At 47.4% G+C, this 17,094-nt stretch overlaps 2 protein-coding genes across 5 annotated transcripts in view; one reads left to right on the top strand and one right to left on the bottom strand.

The window, feature by feature from the left end:
• Window positions 1–17,094, bottom strand: part of GLIS1 (GLIS family zinc finger 1) — a 243,432-nt gene that overhangs the window by 146,236 nt on the left and 80,102 nt on the right. The gene's annotated exons all lie outside the window — the stretch shown is intronic.
• Window positions 1,856–16,390, top strand: LOC117346746. Of its 2 annotated transcripts, XM_033916804.1 has the most exons (4): window positions 1,856–2,149; window positions 9,139–9,209; window positions 10,544–10,823; window positions 14,321–16,390. In XM_033916804.1, the coding sequence occupies exons 2-4, from the start codon at window positions 9,195–9,197 to the stop codon at window positions 14,896–14,898; spliced, it is 873 nt and encodes a 290-aa protein (XP_033772695.1). In that variant the 5' UTR covers window positions 1,856–2,149; window positions 9,139–9,194; the 3' UTR covers window positions 14,899–16,390. The 2 variants fall into 2 exon arrangements, with proteins under 2 accessions (XP_033772695.1, XP_033772694.1); XM_033916803.1 differs by lacking the exons at window positions 1,856–2,149; window positions 9,139–9,209 and having other exon boundaries at window positions 10,441–10,823.

The raw sequence follows: 17,094 nt of genomic DNA, 5'->3' as shown, positions 1-17,094 counted from the left end.
GATCTTCCTCTCTCCTGAGTCCTGCCTTCGCGGAAGCATGAAGTAGGTGGGACCAGCAGAGACGAAGGCTCGGCGCTGGCAGAGCAGCGAGTTAAGGCTGCCAACAAAGAGAGAACTCACATACCACTGGGCCTACCTTCTAAAGCAGCAGCAGCGCTGGTGATGAGCAGGTTTCTTGTGGCCCAACCTGCTGGGGTCTTCCCTCTGCCATGTCACTGATAATGCAGCAGAGAGAAGCCCTGGCAGAGCAGGCCGCAAACAGCCTATATGGTACTGCTTCTGCCATTGGAGGCCTGAAGGAATGTCACATTTCACAGTAGGGGTAGGGGGGGTATATTGGGTCCAGAGGTGCTGCACAGGGAGATGGGAAGGAGGGATGGAAAACTGGTATACAGGAGGATTAGAGGGAGGAATGGAAAAATGCTGCACATGGAGGGAAGATAGGAAGAATTGTTGGATATGAGCTGAAGAGGAAGGGAGATATAACAAAGTGGTAGAAAAGGGTGAGAGGGAGAAATTCTGCATATGGTGGAGGAGAGGGAAACATGCATGGAGAAGAGAAGAGAAATGTTGGACATAGGTTGGAGGGCAGGGAGAGATGGTGCATGGGAGAGAAAAAGAAATATTGCACATGATAATGGAGGAGAGGAAGCGAGAGATGCTGCATGGGCGGCAAAAGAGAGGTTTGACCCAGGACACAAGGCAGGAAAAGAGAGAAAGAGAGATGGTAGGCAGTGGGAAAAAAACAGAAATATTGGATATGGTAATGGAAGGGAAAGTACAAAGATGGAAGATGGATGCTAAGCACTAAGAAAGAAGAAAACATCAAATGGGCAGGAGACCCTGGTGAGCGAGTTAACAGAAGACAAACAGAAACCAGAGCCTGGGACCAACATGATTTGAATAATAAAGTGGCCAGACAACAAAAGGCAGAAAAATAATTTTATTTGCTATTTTGTGATGACAATATGTCAGATCTGTATCCTCCCAGAGCTGGTATTAAGACAGCGAGTATGAGCTAAGACCTAACAGAGAGAGGAAATGTCTTTTTTGTTTATTTTGTTTACACCATAGCACCAGCCTGGGGTTGGAGAAGTTGTAACCCTATGTAATGTTATATTGTACCATTATGAATGTTAAACTGTAACCCGTTCTGAGCTCTTTGGGGAGGATGAGCTATATAAATTAATAAATAAAATTACTAAAAATATTTTTTTATATTTGTAGGGGGGGTGTTAAAAAATGATCAGCCCCAGGTGACATATACCCTAGGTATACCCCCTGCGTATATTTGGAGTTTATATGGAGTCTGCCCCTCCCTATCTCTAACCTTGCTTGTTACGTGTTGGCTGTTCAGCAGCAATATCCATGACATCTTGTTTGTCTGTTTAGATTGTAAGCTCTTTCGAGCAGGGACTGTCTTTGTGACTCTGTACAGCGATGCGTACTTCTGGTAGCGTTATAGAAATAATTAATAGTAGTATATGAGGGGCTGCTGAAAAGTTCCCAGCCCAACCAACAAAGTTGGGACAGTCTCCATCGAGGGCTAAACAGTAATTCCAGTAGTTTTCCACTTTTTTCATTCTGTCAGTATAATACGGAATGGAGAAAAGTGGAAAATCGCTGGATTAAGTGCAAAGCCCTCGATTAAGGCTGCCCCAACTTTGTTGGTTGGGCTGAGAACCTTTCAGTGGCTCCTCGTATGTGGGATATATACGGCATATACAGTAAGTGGTATATACCAGTACTGTCCAGATACGGCTACGGTAGTCTGCAATATATTTTAGTGACATTATCCAGGGACAGAGACAAAACTCACGGGAACGGGACAGGGGAACTGAGTTCCTGCCGGGACGGGGAAAAATTTGTCATTCTCTAGTGTGGACCTAACATGGTCCATGTTTTGGTCATAAAGACCTTTTTCTGGAGTCCAAATCAGATACTACATTGGTATCAAGATCCACAGTTCTCATCCTTTGCTTTGGTCTCTCCTGTGTCTCTAAAACTCCTTACGTGTGTACAGTATAACGAGCTCTGTTGGACTTCGTGAAGAATATTGAGGGCAGAAAGACACTATATGAGATGATGTATGAAGAACACTGAGATAAGAGGAAGATTTTCCCGGTATTTGGAGCCAGTCCAGTCCTTGGTAAAGACCGCACAATAATTCTGTTGGCAGGTTTAGTGAAACATGGTGGACAGTTTTGAAAAATCATTCTAATTTGAATTACTGTCCCTCCAAAATGCATATAAATCTGAAAAGGGAAGAGTTATTAAATGTTGGGCAACCATAATAAATGACAGCAATTACATTTTTTTTGGAAAGGGTTCCTTAGTTAAATTATGACCTGTAAGTTTATAAGACAAAAACAAAGAATAAAAAAGTACCGCTACAAAAAAGAAATTGTTTGCATTCTGCATGCAGATGTGGCAGTCTTCCGTCTTATAAATTAAAGTAAAGCAAACTGGATTAACAGCAGGTCTCAAGAGGGATCACTGTCACTCTTGCCTAGAGAGGACACTTAGGCACTCATAGAATACTAGCATGCATGAGAGAGATTTGCATTCCAAGAAGGCAGTGCAGGCAAATCTCTCTCATGCATATTCATTGTGGATATCCTGAAAACCTGGCCTGCCAGTAGGTCTCGAGGACCGGACTTGGGCAGCCCTGATCTAGAGAATACTTCCCAACCTACTATACAAAATGATAAATCAAAGCATGCCACTTAAATCAGGGCTTTCATGAACCATGCTTCTCAGGGAAACTCCTAGAGACTGTCCAAGCTACTGTGGCAGAAACCACTGCTTGCCCTGGGACTGGTAGTGTGGAATATTGCTACTATTTAGGATTCTGGAATTTTGCTATTCTTTGGGATTCTGCATGGAATGTTGCTACTCTTTGGGTTTCTGCCTGGTACTTGGGACCTGGATTGGCCACTGTTGAAAACAGCATACTAGACTAGATGGACCACTGTTTTGGCCCAGTATTGCTATGCATATGTTCTTATGGACATGCTCACACCTAATGTAAGGTATGTACTGTATATATGAACTATCACTAGTATTCCATAATAGTAATTGCGTATGCAGTTCCCATTATAGAATTCATGCCCACCACTCTGTTTCTCTGGGTCTTTCTTAAATCTACCCCTACATGCTTTATTGTTTCATAACTCCATTTTTCTATTTATATGTGTGCTTGGGGAGGGCTCAGTAAACGGGCATTTTTACTCTAACTTATTTTTCCAGTATGGATTGTGTGCCTGTTTATAGACTGCATGTCAATTATACAAGCAGACATCATGGACCCCTTATACCTGCTGTGTGTGCTTGGAAGAGAAGATTTTTCACTACATAACCACTGACAATAAAAAGTGTGTACCCGCTCCATGAAATCAGGGCACTGGCTGGATAAAAGGATAAATAGTATATTCCAGTTAGGTTATAGAGAGATGGGAGACACGAGTCTCTAAAGAACAAGGTGATGGACTATGTTTGAAATTCCATGTTGTTGGCTCTGAAGACTACAGCACTAGCAACATCTGTGGCTCTGCTGCAGGAAAGCACCTCACTTAGGATCTCAATTCAAGAGGAGTTATTTAAAATGATCTACAGTCCAAAATTAAACTTTCCCTTACTGACTGCCCCAAGCATTGTGAATTCAGCAAGGAGTTAGAGCCCACAGTATCCAGGAAATAGCTCCATATCTGTTTTTTAAAAAAGCATTATAAGAACATAAGAATTGCCATACTGGGACAGATCAAAGGTCCATCAGGTCTAGTATCCTGTCTCCAGCAGTAGTCAACCCAGGTCCCAAGCACCTAGCTAGATCCCAAGTAGCAAAACATTAAGGTAAAGTAGCAAAACATTAAGGTAATTAACTCTATGAGTTCCTAGTTTATAAGACAATAGTTGGAGCATGTTGATTGCCAAAGGATTTGGATGGAATTATCCCAGTGATTCCCAAACCTGTCCTGGGGGAGGCCTAACCAGTCAGGTTTTCAGAAAATCCACAAGGAATATTCAATATGTTAATATATAGAAAATGTGAGAATGTGTTATACAACTTCCTCATTTACTACCCTATTAGGTACAAGACAGCTTTATTGTAAATCAACAAATATTTAAGAGATAGTTTTGCATACCAAGGAGGCAGTATATATTACATTACATTACATTAGGGATTTCTATTCCGCCATTACCTTGCGGTTCAAGGCGGATTACAAAAGGTTAGTTTAAAAAAAAACAGAGTTACAATGATTAGCTAGAGAGGTAAGTTGTAGATCTTATAAACATTTAGCAGGTTGTTGAGGGTGAGGTGGTTTGTAAAAGAGTTAATAGGTAGTCATAGTGGAAGTTCTTTTGTTGTTATTAGTGCAGTAGTGGGTAGATCAAGTGTCGGTTTTAGAGTTACTAAGCGGTCGTGATGTTATTGCTGCTTCAGGAATTTCTTGAAAAGTGTGGTTTTTATTTCTTTTCTGAACGTCCTATAGTCTGGGGTGGTCATCAAGAGGTTGGAGATCTGGTTGTCCAGCCTTGCGGCTTGGGTGGCTAGGAGGCCGTCGTGTAGTTTTGTTCTTTTTACTTCCTTGATTGGGGGGGGTATGAATGGGGCGTGCGTTTTTCTGTGTCTTGTAGTGGGTGCTTGGATGAGGCGATTGTTCAAGTATGATGGGCTGTCTCCGTGTAGGGTTTTAAATAATATGCAGTAGAATTTGAATTGGATTCTTTCTTGGATTGGAAGCCAATGTGAGTTGATGAAGGCTTCAGTGATGTGGTCATGTTTTTTCAATGAGTAGATGAGTCTCAAAGCTGTATTTTGGATTGTTTGGAGTTGTCTAATCGTAGTTGCAGGGCAAGGAAGGAAGAGGATGTTGCAGTAGTCCAATATCCCTAGTATTAGGGATTGTACTATAAGTTGGAATTGTGTTCTTTCAAAGAATTTTCGGACTTGTCTCAGATTTCTCATGATTGCGAATGATTTCTGAATTGTTTTATTTATTTGCGGTTGCATTGTGCAGCATCTGTCTATGGTCATGCCAAGTAGTTTTATGGTGGTTTGGATGGGATATTTGATTGTGTTTATGTCTAAGTTGGTTGTGGTTTAAATCAATGTCATGAATATTCATTGTTGATATCCTGATAGCCTGCCTGGCTGAGGTTTGGAAATCACCGACTTAGCCACTGTCAACAATTTTTTTTCAATTGGCTCAGCTTAGACCTGCATGTAGGACTATACAGATATTTAGAGTAGCATAATCAAAACAAACATATAAGTCTGCTTTGGGCCTAGGGTGCTAGTCACTCAAAGTTGGCAGCGTCCAAAGTCCATTCTCAAAAAATATGTCCAAAAATTTTTTTCCCCGAAAATCACCTACGTTTGATCATCTAGACTAGTGCTGCCCGATTCACGATTCAAATCGGTTCACCGATTCACTTCGGGTGAATCGATTCAAATCGATTTAAATTTTTTAAAAAAATCGGCTTCCCGATTCGGACCCTCACCCCCTATAGCAGGAGCGGCAGCGCTGCTCTTGCTGGCTGTCTGCTGCCGCATCTGCTTTAGAGGGCAGGAGGGAGGGTCAGTCGGGAAGTGCCCCTTGCCTCCCTGAAGGACATCGCATCAAATCGCATCCCATCCCACCCTCTGAAGGACTGCCCCCCCCTCCCCAGGAAGGCCTCCGTGTTCACTCTGGCCTCCCCGCAGTGTTTACCTTACAGCTGCAGCCTGCAGCGAAGATCGCGGTTACAGCATCTTTACTAAGTGCTTTCAGCTATTTCCTCCACCCCGATCCTGCCTCTGATGTCAGAGGAGGGGCGGGACCGCAGCAGAGGAAACAGCTTAAAACACTTAGTAAAGACGCTGTAACCGCAATCTTCACTACAGGCTGCAGCTATAAGGTAAATGCTGTGGGGGCAGTCCTTCAGGGGGTGGGACAGGCCTTGGGGTGCAGGCCTTCAAGGGGGAAAAGGCCTTTAATGGGGGGTGCAGACCTTTAAGGGGGGGACAGGCCTTCAAGAGGGGGGACAGTCTTCAAAGGGGGTACAGGCCAGCGATAGTGGCATAGGCCTTCAGGGGGGGACAGGCCTTCAGGGGAGGGGGGCCCTATGTAGAAGTACATGGAGGGAAGGAAGGGGGGTTCAAAGAGATGTGCATATGCCGAACTTTGGGGGGGAAGAAACAATGGGTCTAAAAACAGAGGAGAGGGAGAGAGATGATGGACAATGGGATTTAGGGAGGGAAGGAACAGAAAGGGAGAAAAGTTGGACACAAGGGATGGTGTGGAGGAGGGGATAGATATACTGGATAGGAGGGTAGTTGGGAAAAGAAAGGGAGAGATGGTGGATCCTGGGGTGGTGGGGAAGGAGGGAGAGATGCTGGATGAAAGGGTAGTTAAGAAAAGGTGGATCTATGGATGAAGACGAAAAAAAAGAATGATCCTCCGGGGGAGGGAAGGGAAACGGAAGGGGAGGACAGAGATGGCAGATGGATGGTTAGAACGGAGAAAGAAGAAAGAAGGAGACCCTGGCAAGCAAATTATCAGAAGACAACCAGAGCCTGGGACCAACAAGATTTGAATAATGACCAGACTACAAAAGGTAGAAAAACTAATTTTATTTTCCATTTTGTGATTACAATATGTCAGATTTGAAACGTGTATCCTGCCAGAGCTGGTGTTAGACCGCAAACGTGAGCTAGGATTTAACAGAGAGAGGAAAAGTCTTTTTTGTTTGTTTATTTTGTTTACACCACAGCGCCAGTGTGGTTAGGAGAAGGCAATGGGAATGAAGAGGCTATAAAAGGGGTGAAGAGGCTATAAAATAAACCCACCAGGATGTTTGAAAAAAAAAAAACCAAAAAAAAAACAACACTCAATTGGGCAGGAAAATCGAATCGAAAAACCAATTCAGTAGGCTGAATCAAATCGAATCAAAAATTTTTTTCCCTGAATCGGGCAGCACTAGTCTAGACCGCTAATACATCTATCTTTGAACTACATTCTCACCCAAAAAATCATCCAAGTCCGAAACGCCTACAGCAAGACCTTTTGGAGGTGGGAGGGGCCAACAAAGTGATGGACTGGCCACCAAGACATGGCAACAGAGCAGTGGGGCACCTTACAGGGTACTGCTGTGAACTTCACAAAAAGGGTACCACATAAACATCTCACCACAACTCCCTTGCAGGTCATAGTGGGCCCCCCCCCCCAAAAAAAACCCTACTATTCCTACCTGTCTACAACCCCAATAGTCCTTAAGGCTGCAGGTGCCAAGTATATGGCAGTACAGTAGGATTTGGGTTTTTTTGGTGGACTCACATTTTCCACCATGAATGCAGTGGTTAGAGTGGCTTTAGGGGCCTGGATCCTCCTCTCTATGGGTCACTAGCCCACCCCCAGACTACTTAAGACACTGTGCCGCTCTATTAGGCTTTCCTATGACAGGTGCTGATGTTCTGGAGGCAGGTATGTACATGTTTATTCTGATTTTTATGGCAGTGGGGGGGGGGGGCATTGACCACTAGGGGAGTGTGTGGGGGGGTCTGTACTTTGTGTCTGCTGTGGTTATCTGGGCACTTAGACCTGTTTTTAGATTGGCTAAGTCTCAACGTATAAGTTCAGGCCAGGCAGCCTCGTCGAACTTTCGATTATCTCTGCAGGACAACTGAGTCTAGGTTGGCCTACATCCCATCCTAACCACTCCTTCATAAGAACATAAGAATAGCCTTATTGGGTCAGATCAATCGTCCATCAAGTCCAGTAGCCTGTTCGTACGGTGGGCAATCAATGTCACTAGTACCTGGTCAAAACCCCTTTCAGCTCTGGGTGCTCAGCAGAATTCAGAGGCCTAAAAAGTCTCTGGCTACGTTTAAAAACCCATTTCGATTATCGGCGCTTGGACGACCTGTCTTTTAGGTCGTCCAAGTGTTGATTTGGGCTGGTTTTTAAAACGCGTTTCGATTATGAGCCCTTTACTTTTCAGAAGTATAGTCGAAAACCAAACTTGTAGGCAACTTCTGTGAGACAATTTCTACAAAGCCAACAGGTGAATTAGAGTAGACAGAAATTTGTCAAGGTCATCATTTTTTGGAGTAAGATATCTGAAACCTTTGATTCTGAACTTAAAGCTTGACTTTCAATGTCCATCTCAGGTTACAAACAAGACACTGTCCATTTTATTCACTTTAACTTCACGGGGCTTCTTTAAACTGCATTTACCAGTATGATCTTTTATTAACATGTAAAATTATGGATTTCCAAAAACCAACCAATCATTCTTTCATATACTACATAATTCAATGTGCAACAGCTTGATCAAAAGATGAAGTTCAGATCTTGACGTGACTGTTTACACTAATTTAGATGACTATGGAACATATTAAAAACTCATTTATTCTGACAGCAGTTCTTAGGCATAATAAAATAGTTGTGATTGTGATATATTGCCATATTTTTATTTGAAATCTGATTAGACATTCTCCTTGATTTTTTTCTGGAAAGCTCATAAAACCCAGTGGAATACTATAAATTTATTTATTGTGTGCGTAAGTTACATCCATTTCACTAATGAAACATAACACGCAGTAAGGCAAAAAAAAAAAAAATCCCCACTACTGCCAACAAATTTGCTCTGTGAAAAACATAATACCACATTAAAAAAAAAAAAAAATCTTGTATTAGTTATTATAGACTTCATTACTGACTTTGGGGCTCTGAATCGAAAGTTAAATACGTCTAAAAACTCGCCCAAGTCGGCACTTGGACAATCTAAAAGACAGGTCATCCAAGTGCCGATAACCAAAATGGCCTTTTAGACATGTCCAGGGACTTTTTAGGCCTCTGAATCCTGCAGTGCACCCAGAACTGAAAGGGGCACCTTTTTTGCGAAGTTCACAGCAGTGTCCTATAAGGTGCCTCTCTTTTCGAGAACAGACATTTTCTGTTGCTGACTTTAGGTGACTAGCGTCCTATGTCCAAATTGGACTTAGATGTTTCTTTGGTTCTGTACTTAGTGGTACACGTGAATTCAGATGTTCTCTAGTGTGTGCATGTTTACATTTTGTTTCATATTGCACTTGGAACATGCAATCCAAAGTAAACAGCAGCTCCCTGCTAGAGTTTATCTCTATTCTTATAGGTTAAATCTTGACTATGACCCATTCCCTCCAGACTTCATGAGACCTGCCTGGATTCATGCCTCAGCCCAAGGTACGACCTCTGGCCCTAGCGATTGTTTACAAAGGCCCCTGTTCTCATGGATATTCTTGACATCCCTTCCTCTGTTTATCTTGAGCTCAGCAAGCAAGTAGTTTGTAGCATCTCTATCTCTCCCTTTCCATCCCTAGAACACGCATCCTGCTTTTACCACTGAAGCTCAACATCCTTCTTTAGCATCCACGAATAAGGGAGCCCGAGAGCTTGTCTCGAAGGGCAAAAACTAACACGGGGCTGGGAGCCCTAAGTGCACATGGGTGGGCTAGTTAGGGGTAGTAAAGTAGGAAGTTAGAGCCCTAGGGGAAGTCGGGTCGTGTGGAGTAAGCGCGCGATTGGTGGTTGCTAAGGGGCGTGGCTGAGAAAGCCTTTTAAAGTCGGGACCTTGGAGGACTGCTTTTTTCCGAGTCCTCCAGGGCGGCTTTTTTGGCGGTTGATTGGGAGCGGGTGCTGTGTCTGCGTCGGCTGTTGCGGTGAGGTGCCTGGGCATTTTTGACGGTGGCATGGAGTCCAGCGGTGCGAGGAGTGGCAATGCGGAGGGGGAAGTAGCAGAGATATCACTGCTTGCTGGGGATTCTTTTTCGGAAGAGCTGCCGCAGCAGGTGGGTCGGGGCACTGGGGATGAGCGAGTTCGGCCGGAGCGTCGTTCCAAGACCGCCGCGCTGTCGGCTATGGCCATAGCTGGTTTGGGAGGGACTCGGGGGAACGTTGGTTCAGCGGGAGTGCATGTGCACAAGGTTAGACTCCAGGCGGTTTCGTCGACTGGCTCGAGTGGGTCTGTGTCGGCTGGCCGCAGCTCGTCTGTCGCGTGTGGGGGCGGGGCTTCGCCAACGGCTTTTTTGCCTGCGGCTTCAAGCGCTGCCTCAGTGCCGTTAGAAATGAGCGGGAGGGTTTCTGTGGCTGCTGATACTGCTTCTGCGGCACACATTGGGATTGATGTGGGTTTGGGCCCAATACGTGAGGGGGCGGCTGCTAACATGCCTCGGGGATTGGGTTCTTTGGATTCATGTGGGTCTCCTCATGTTTTTAGCTTAGGCAGGGGGCTGGATTGTTTCAGTCAGGGGCCTGTTCCGGTTGGAGGGGCGTCTACGTCGTGGGCTGGTGTGTTTCCTGGGGGGTGGGGTCCTGGTTGGGGTGCCCCGTCTTGGGGTCCAGGGTCTTCTGTTAGTGGGGTGGGTCCATCGGTTTCTCACTGGGGGGGGAGTTCTGCTGGCCCTATGGCGATGGGTATTATGCCTAGTAGTAGTTATGGTGCTAGTTGGGGTGTCCCTTTGGGTGTGGCTGGGGGTATTTTGCCTGGTCCTGCCTCCTTGTTTTCTTGGTCTCCGCAGGTGCCTGCATTTCTTCCTGGTGGTCGGGATCCTGGAGTATCAGACGGGGGAGCTGCGGGAGTGCAAGAGCGGCCAGGATGTTCCGGATCGGAGCGCAGTTCGGCGTTCGGTGGTGTGGTAGCTGCTGGCGGTGGCGCTGCGGGACCTTCTCATCCCTCGTCTTCCTTGCCTGGGGTTGCTGTTAGGGGCGTCTCGGCTTCTGGACCTGTTTCTTCCGGTGGGACTGCTGTCGGCGGCATCTCTTCTGGCGGAGTCGTGGAACCAGGACCTTCTTCACAGGGTAATGTGGCGCCTGCTCTGGTTGCTCTTGCGGGTAAAGCACGCGGTAAAAAGAGTAAGCGTAGACGGCGGCGGGGTGACTCGTCTTCGTCGTCGACAGGGTCTTCTTCGTCGTCTTCGTCTGCTTCCTCCTCATCGTCTAAGGGGCCTGTAGGTGGGGTGGAGTTTTCTGCGGGAGGAGAGGTTGCGGGTTCCTCAGGAGGAGTTCGTGGGGTTCCTGCTTTGGTAGCTTTGTCCGAGCTCTGGGAACGGGTGCCTCGTTCTTTGCGTCGTAAAATTCGTCGACGGTCTTGCGTGGATATTTTTCGTTTGTTAGAGGGCAGGGCTCACAGGCGGGGTACTAAAAAATCTAAAAAGGATAGGAAGGAGATGAAGCCTTTCCCTGTAGCGCGGTCAATCCTTAATTGGGTGCGGGCTTTTTTGAGGCTGGCCAGCGTTTGGGGGCGAGCTAACCCAAAGGACTACGGTTTATTGCTGTCCTATGCAGATTCAGTTTTAGATTCGTATCAGAGGTTTGGAGGTTGGGCCTGGTTGAATTATGACGAGGCTTTTCGAGACAAAATGGAGGAGAACAGGTTTATGTCTTGGGGCACCCAGGATGTGAATTTGTGGCTTACTCACATGGCGTCTAAGTCTCTGTCCAATCAGGGTGGTAAGGCTGCACCCGGACCTGCCGGTGGGGGGCGGCTTTTTCGTGGGGGAGTCGGTGGAGGTTCCGCTGCTGGGTCCGACGTATGTTGGAAATTTAATAAATCCAGTTGCCCTTTCACCGACTGTAAATTTCGACATGCCTGCTCGGTCTGTGGTCAGGCGCATACAGCCCTCAAATGTCCCAAGCGCAGTAGCGGTGTGGCAGGTGGGACAGGGAAGTAATTTTTCTGGGGAGTTACCGACTCCTATCCGGATTGAGGCGCTGCGTCCTTGGCTTCGGGAGTATAGGCCGCGGGACGTGGCTGCCTTTTTGGAAGCGGGTTTTACCTCTGGTTTTGTTATACCTTTTCAAGGTTCGTTGGTTACAGGGCGTGCTCAGAACGCCTCCTCGGTCTCCCAGTTGCGGAGCATAGTGAGAAACAAGCTATTGGGGGAAGTGCAGTTGGGGCGTATTGCAGGTCCTTTTCGGGAGCCTCCGTTTCCACAGATGATTATATCACCTTTGGCGGTGATTCCTAAAAAGGTACCAGGGCAGTTTCGTCTCATTCATAACTTGTCTCGACCTTTGGGTCATTCAGTTAATGAAGGCATTCCGCGAGATCTGTGTTCTGTACGGTATGCCTCCTTTGACTGTGCTTTGCGGCTTATAGTAGAGGCTGGACAGGGAGCGCTTTTGGCCAAAGTGGATATCGAATCGGCGTTTCGGTTGTTGCCGATTCATCCTCAGTCCTTTCCGTTGTTGGGTTTTCGATTTGAAGGCTTTTTCTTTTACGATCGTTGTCTGCCGATGGGATGTTCCATTTCCTGTGCCTATTTTGAAAAGTTCAGTTCGTTCTTGCATTGGGTGTTGGTGCAGAGGGTGGGGTTTGCTTCAGTAGTGCACTACCTGGATGACTTCTTATTTGTGGGTGCCGGTGGCAGTAAGGTATGCGAACGTTTAAAGAGGGCTTTTGAGGACATGTCCGCCGAATTTGGTGTTCCGTTAGCTGGGGACAAGTCTGAGGGTCCCGTTACCTCTTTGGTGTTTTTGGGGATAGAGCTCGATACGGCCGCCATGGTTACTCGTCTTCCGGAGCTGAAAGTTCGACAGTTGTTAGGGCTCATAGAGCGAGTGATTAGGGCTCCTAAAGCGACTTTGCATACTGTTCAGTCCTTGTTGGGCTCACTCAATTTTGCTTGTAGAGTGTTGCCTATGGGTCGTGCCTTTTCTCGTAGACTAGCTGCGGCCACTTCTGGGGTGCGGGATCGCAGACATTTCGTGCGTATTTCGGCTGGAATACGAGCTGACCTTTGTATGTGGGCGCGTTTCTTGAAAGATTTTAATGGGACGGTGCCTATTCAGGCGCCCATAGTGTCTAGCTTGGATCTGCAGTTGTATTCTGATGCCGCAGGTGGTGTGGGTTTTGGTCTCTTTTGTCGCGGAGCTTGGTGTGCTGAACGGTGGCCGGAAGACTGGGTTCGTACGGGCATTACGAAAAATATAACATTATTGGAGTTGTTCCCCCTTATTGTGGCTTGTGAGTTGTGGGCGGATGTGTTGCGTAATCGGCGGGTGGTTTTTTGGTGCGATAATTTGGGAGTAGTGGCTGTAGTTAATAAGCAAGCGGCGCGTTGTCTGGCGGTAAACGCGCTGATGCGAGAGCTCGTATTGCGGTGTTTGCAGTTGAACTTGTATATACGGGCGCGTCATGTTCCAGGTTTGCAGAATGGAATTGCTGATGCCTTGTCTCGTTTCAATTTCTTGCAGTTTCGACAGTTGGCCCCGGATGCTCGGGAGGAAGGTTCGCCGATGCCAGTACATTTATGGAACCTGGTCAGGAAGGAATCTGGGAACTGCTCCGCTTGTCTGTAGCAGATTCTACGTGGTCGCATTACTCGGCGGGCTTTCGAATGGTGGCGACCTTTCTGACGGAGCGTGGCTGGTGCCCCGGTGATGTGGCCGAATCCTTGTTGGCGGATTTCGTGCTGTCATCTTTTCGCGTTCACACGTCTCGGGGTGTGGTTCGTAGTCGCTTAGCAGGCTTCTCCTTTTTTTGCAGAGCTTTGGGTTGGGCCTGTCCGGTTTCCGGATTCTTGGTTTCGCGTCTGCTCCGAGCTATGGGGCGTGCGCGCCCTGCCCCCCGGGACACACGGTTGCCCATCACACATGAGTTGCTTCTTCGGTTGTTGGATGCGTTGGTTGAAGTGGCGAGTTCGCCCTACGAAGTATGTTTGTTTCAGGCGGCTTTTGCCATCGCATTTTTCGGGGCGTTGCGGGTGAGCGAGTTGTTGGTTGGTCCTTTGGCTCGCTTAGGTCTGCGTGGCCTGTTGGTACAGCATGTTCGTCTGCTGCCTTCCCTGGTGAGATTGTTTATCGTGAGCTCAAAGACAGATCAGAGTGCTCGGGGGCACTGGGTGGTTTTACATTCTGTAGCTGCTTGTAGTTCGTGTCCGGTTGCGCGGATGCGAGCTTTTCTGGAGATTCGTCCAGTCGGGGGTTCCGCATTGTTTGTCCATGCTCAGGGTGCCCCGCTTACGCGTTATCAGTTTCAGGCGGTGTTGCGCTTGGCGTTGGGCCGTTGTGGGGAGAATCCGGCTGCCTACGGGACTCATTCTTTTAGGATTGGAGCGGCTACGAGTGCGAGTATGGCGGGTATGTCTGGGGAGGGCATACAGCGGTTGGGGCGTTGGACTTCTGACGCTTTTCGGGGGTACATTCGTCGAGAGAGGTCTTGTGGTGTGTTGAATTCGGGGCGGGGTGCTTCTTAAGAACTGGGGTGTGTAGGTGGTTTTTTACTGCTAAAGCCCGCTGATGCTCACCTTGGGTTGTCTTTGTTATTGGTTAGCTGTTCTTGTTTTTTCTTTCAGGTTCCTGTGGGCGTTCTTATTCCTTGTGGATCATTGGCCACTCCTTTATACATTGGGCATCGGAGAGAGCGGCGATCCGTCCTGGTGGTCGTCATTTGGGACTGAGCCATCTGGGACTGCATGTGTCTTGGTGGGGTCAACGTGGGATGCGATGGAGTCAATTGCTGCTGTTGCTCGAGCGCCTTCGTTCGTGTCCTCGTCATCCAGATTTACTGTTGTTGCACCTTGGGGGGAACGATGTGGATGCCTGTTCCGGGAAGGACTTAGTGAATCTTATCAAGGATGACCTCAGGATTGTATTGGATTGGTTTCCTGGGGTTTTATTGATTTGGTCTGATATTGTGCCCCGCCCTCGTTGTTTAGCGTCACGGCGTTGGACCCGGGGGTTGTCAAAATTGAATAGGCAAGTGGGTAAGTGGGTGGTTAGTCAAGGGGGTCTACAATTAATGCATGAGTGGGTGGATTTATCTTGTGGTGGTCTGTTTCACAAAGATGGGGTTCATTTGTCGGCGGTGGGTTGGGATCTTCTCCTTGATGATTTCGCGTCGGGTTGTGAGAGGGTCCTGGCCTTATGTTGACAGCCGCAGCTCCCTTTATTGGGGGGGGGGGGCCTGTAAGTTTACAGTCCTGTGGCGGGTCTCCCGAGCTACTGGGTGCTGGGGCTCATCCGGCGATGAGCGGTGGGCCGGCGGGGAGCCGTGCCCGGGGGTCTACTGAATAAGTTAATGGGGCATGAGGTCATGCCACCCCTCAGACTCTTGCTGTTAATGGCGGGGTCGGGGGAAACTTTGTTGATGGTTACACCGGATAGCTCGGGAGGAGCTGCTGATTTGTTATATGCAAGTTAATGCTTTTGGATGTTAATTTATGCAAATTATTTCTGGTTTGTTAATAAATTGAGCTGCGGCTATTTATACCAAATATATGTGTGGTCTATTAGTTATTTCAGGGAGAGGTGGGGTAGGAGTGTCTGGGGGGCAGTAGGAGCTATCCAGATCCCGCTGTTAAAGGGAGCCCGAGAGCTTGTCTCGAAGGGCAAAAACTAACACGGGGCTGGGAGCCCTAAGTGCACATGGGTGGGCTAGTTAGGGGTAGTAAAGTAGGAAGTTAGAGCCCTAGGGGAAGTCGGGTCGTGTGGAGTAAGCGCGCGATTGGTGGTTGCTAAGGGGCGTGGCTGAGAAAGCCTTTTAAAGTCGGGACCTTGGAGGACTGCTTTTTTCCGAGTCCTCCAGGGCGGCTTTTTTCCCGCCCACCCACCCTTTATTGATGGCTTCAGTGGATCGGGGAGGCGGGTCTCCCGAGCTACTGGGTGCTGGGGCTCATCCGGCGATGAGCGGTGGGCCGGCGGGGAGCCGTGCCCGGGGGTCTACTGAATAAGTTAATGGGGCATGAGGTCATGCCACCCCTCAGACTCTTGCTGTTAATGGCGGGGTCGGGGGAAACTTTGTTGATGGTTACACCGGATAGCTCGGGAGGAGCTGCTGATTTGTTATATGCAAGTTAATGCTTTTGGATGTTAATTTATGCAAATTATTTCTGGTTTGTTAATAAATTGAGCTGCGGCTATTTATACCAAATATATGTGTGGTCTATTAGTTATTTCAGGGAGAGGTGGGGTAGGAGTGTCTGGGGGGCAGTAGGAGCTATCCAGATCCCGCTGTTACTGGAAATCCTACGTCCATCTCTTCAGTCTACATGCAATAGGCTATCTGTTTATTTATTTATAATAAACAGTTGAAAATCAAGAAAAGCAAATCTTCCCTTTGGACGATGGACAGGTTTAGCTGTTTAATAATCCACAGAATACACAGTGGGGAGAATGGTGTAGTAGAAGGAGGTCTCCGTAATGAAATAAGCAAGTAGCAGTGTACAGTACGCAGGGCTGGCTTAACCATTGGACCAGGTGAGCACTAGGTCAGGGCACCTGTGGTAAAGTGTATCAAAATCCACAGCAACTGTTGACATCACCAGTGCCTCACTTGGCCAATCAGAGCCTCAGGTCCCTTCCCGGTGCATCGGGGAGGGGAATACCCATTTTAGATGATGCAGCTGCGATGAGGATGTCCACCTTCATCTGTTCAGGTAAGAGAGAGGGGGTGCGGCGGAGACGGGGGTCACTACTAGTTGGGGAGTGGGAGGGTAGTTTAGTGCAGCAGGAGAATGGGCATCTCTCTTGATGCTGGGGGGGGGCACATTCGGGTCAGGTCACGGCACGATTTTAGTGTAGCAGGAGAGAGTTGGCATCTCTCCTGCGGCAGTGTGGTCATGGCCAGGATTTTAGGGAATGGGGGTGTGTGATGCAGTGGCCAGAAATGGGCATCTCTCCCGCTACATCACAACACAGGGCAGCGGGAGTGTGTGTTTTGGAGTGGGGTTTTTTTAAGGCGTTTTTTTTCTGCGCAGGTGCCCATCAGCGATGGGCACAAGCAGATGTAGGAAATCTTGGTTGCTGTCCGCTGATCTTAGTTGCATGCACAATTTTTAAAGAACGTCTTGGGTTTCTAGATTCAATATCAAAACGGCTGCATTAGCAGACCGTCTCTTTTTTAACACGGGGTTTTTCCTGGCCTTAGGCACCTATAATGTAGGCCTTTAAAACTCTGGCCTACATTACAAGTACCTAAGTTTTAAGATGGTCATGATTCTTTAATAGGTGCTTAAATGTGATTGAGAAAAGATAGGCATTTATCTTTTTATACCCCATTTACAGCATTTGCCCAAGTATGCTCTATAAAATAGAACAATCTTAGATAGCTCACAAACCATATGGGTCT

Source organism: Geotrypetes seraphini, chromosome 12, assembly GCF_902459505.1.
Source record: "Geotrypetes seraphini chromosome 12, aGeoSer1.1, whole genome shotgun sequence".
Lineage (NCBI taxonomy): Eukaryota > Metazoa > Chordata > Amphibia > Gymnophiona > Dermophiidae > Geotrypetes > Geotrypetes seraphini.
Note: the sequence above shows the minus strand (reverse complement) of the source record. Positions and strands in the feature narration are given on the sequence as shown.

What these genes read in the sequence shown, in the direction of transcription:
- LOC117346746 (XM_033916803.1), top strand. Translation starts at nt 10,445, where the DNA reads ATGCCTAGTAGTAGTTATGGTGCTAGTTGGGGTGTCCCTTTGGGTGTG. An exon ending in ACCAGGACCTTCTTCACAGG is followed by an intron (nt 10,824 to 14,320) that starts GTAATGTGGCGC and finishes TTTTTCTTTCAG; the next exon opens with GTTCCTGTGGGCGTTCTTAT.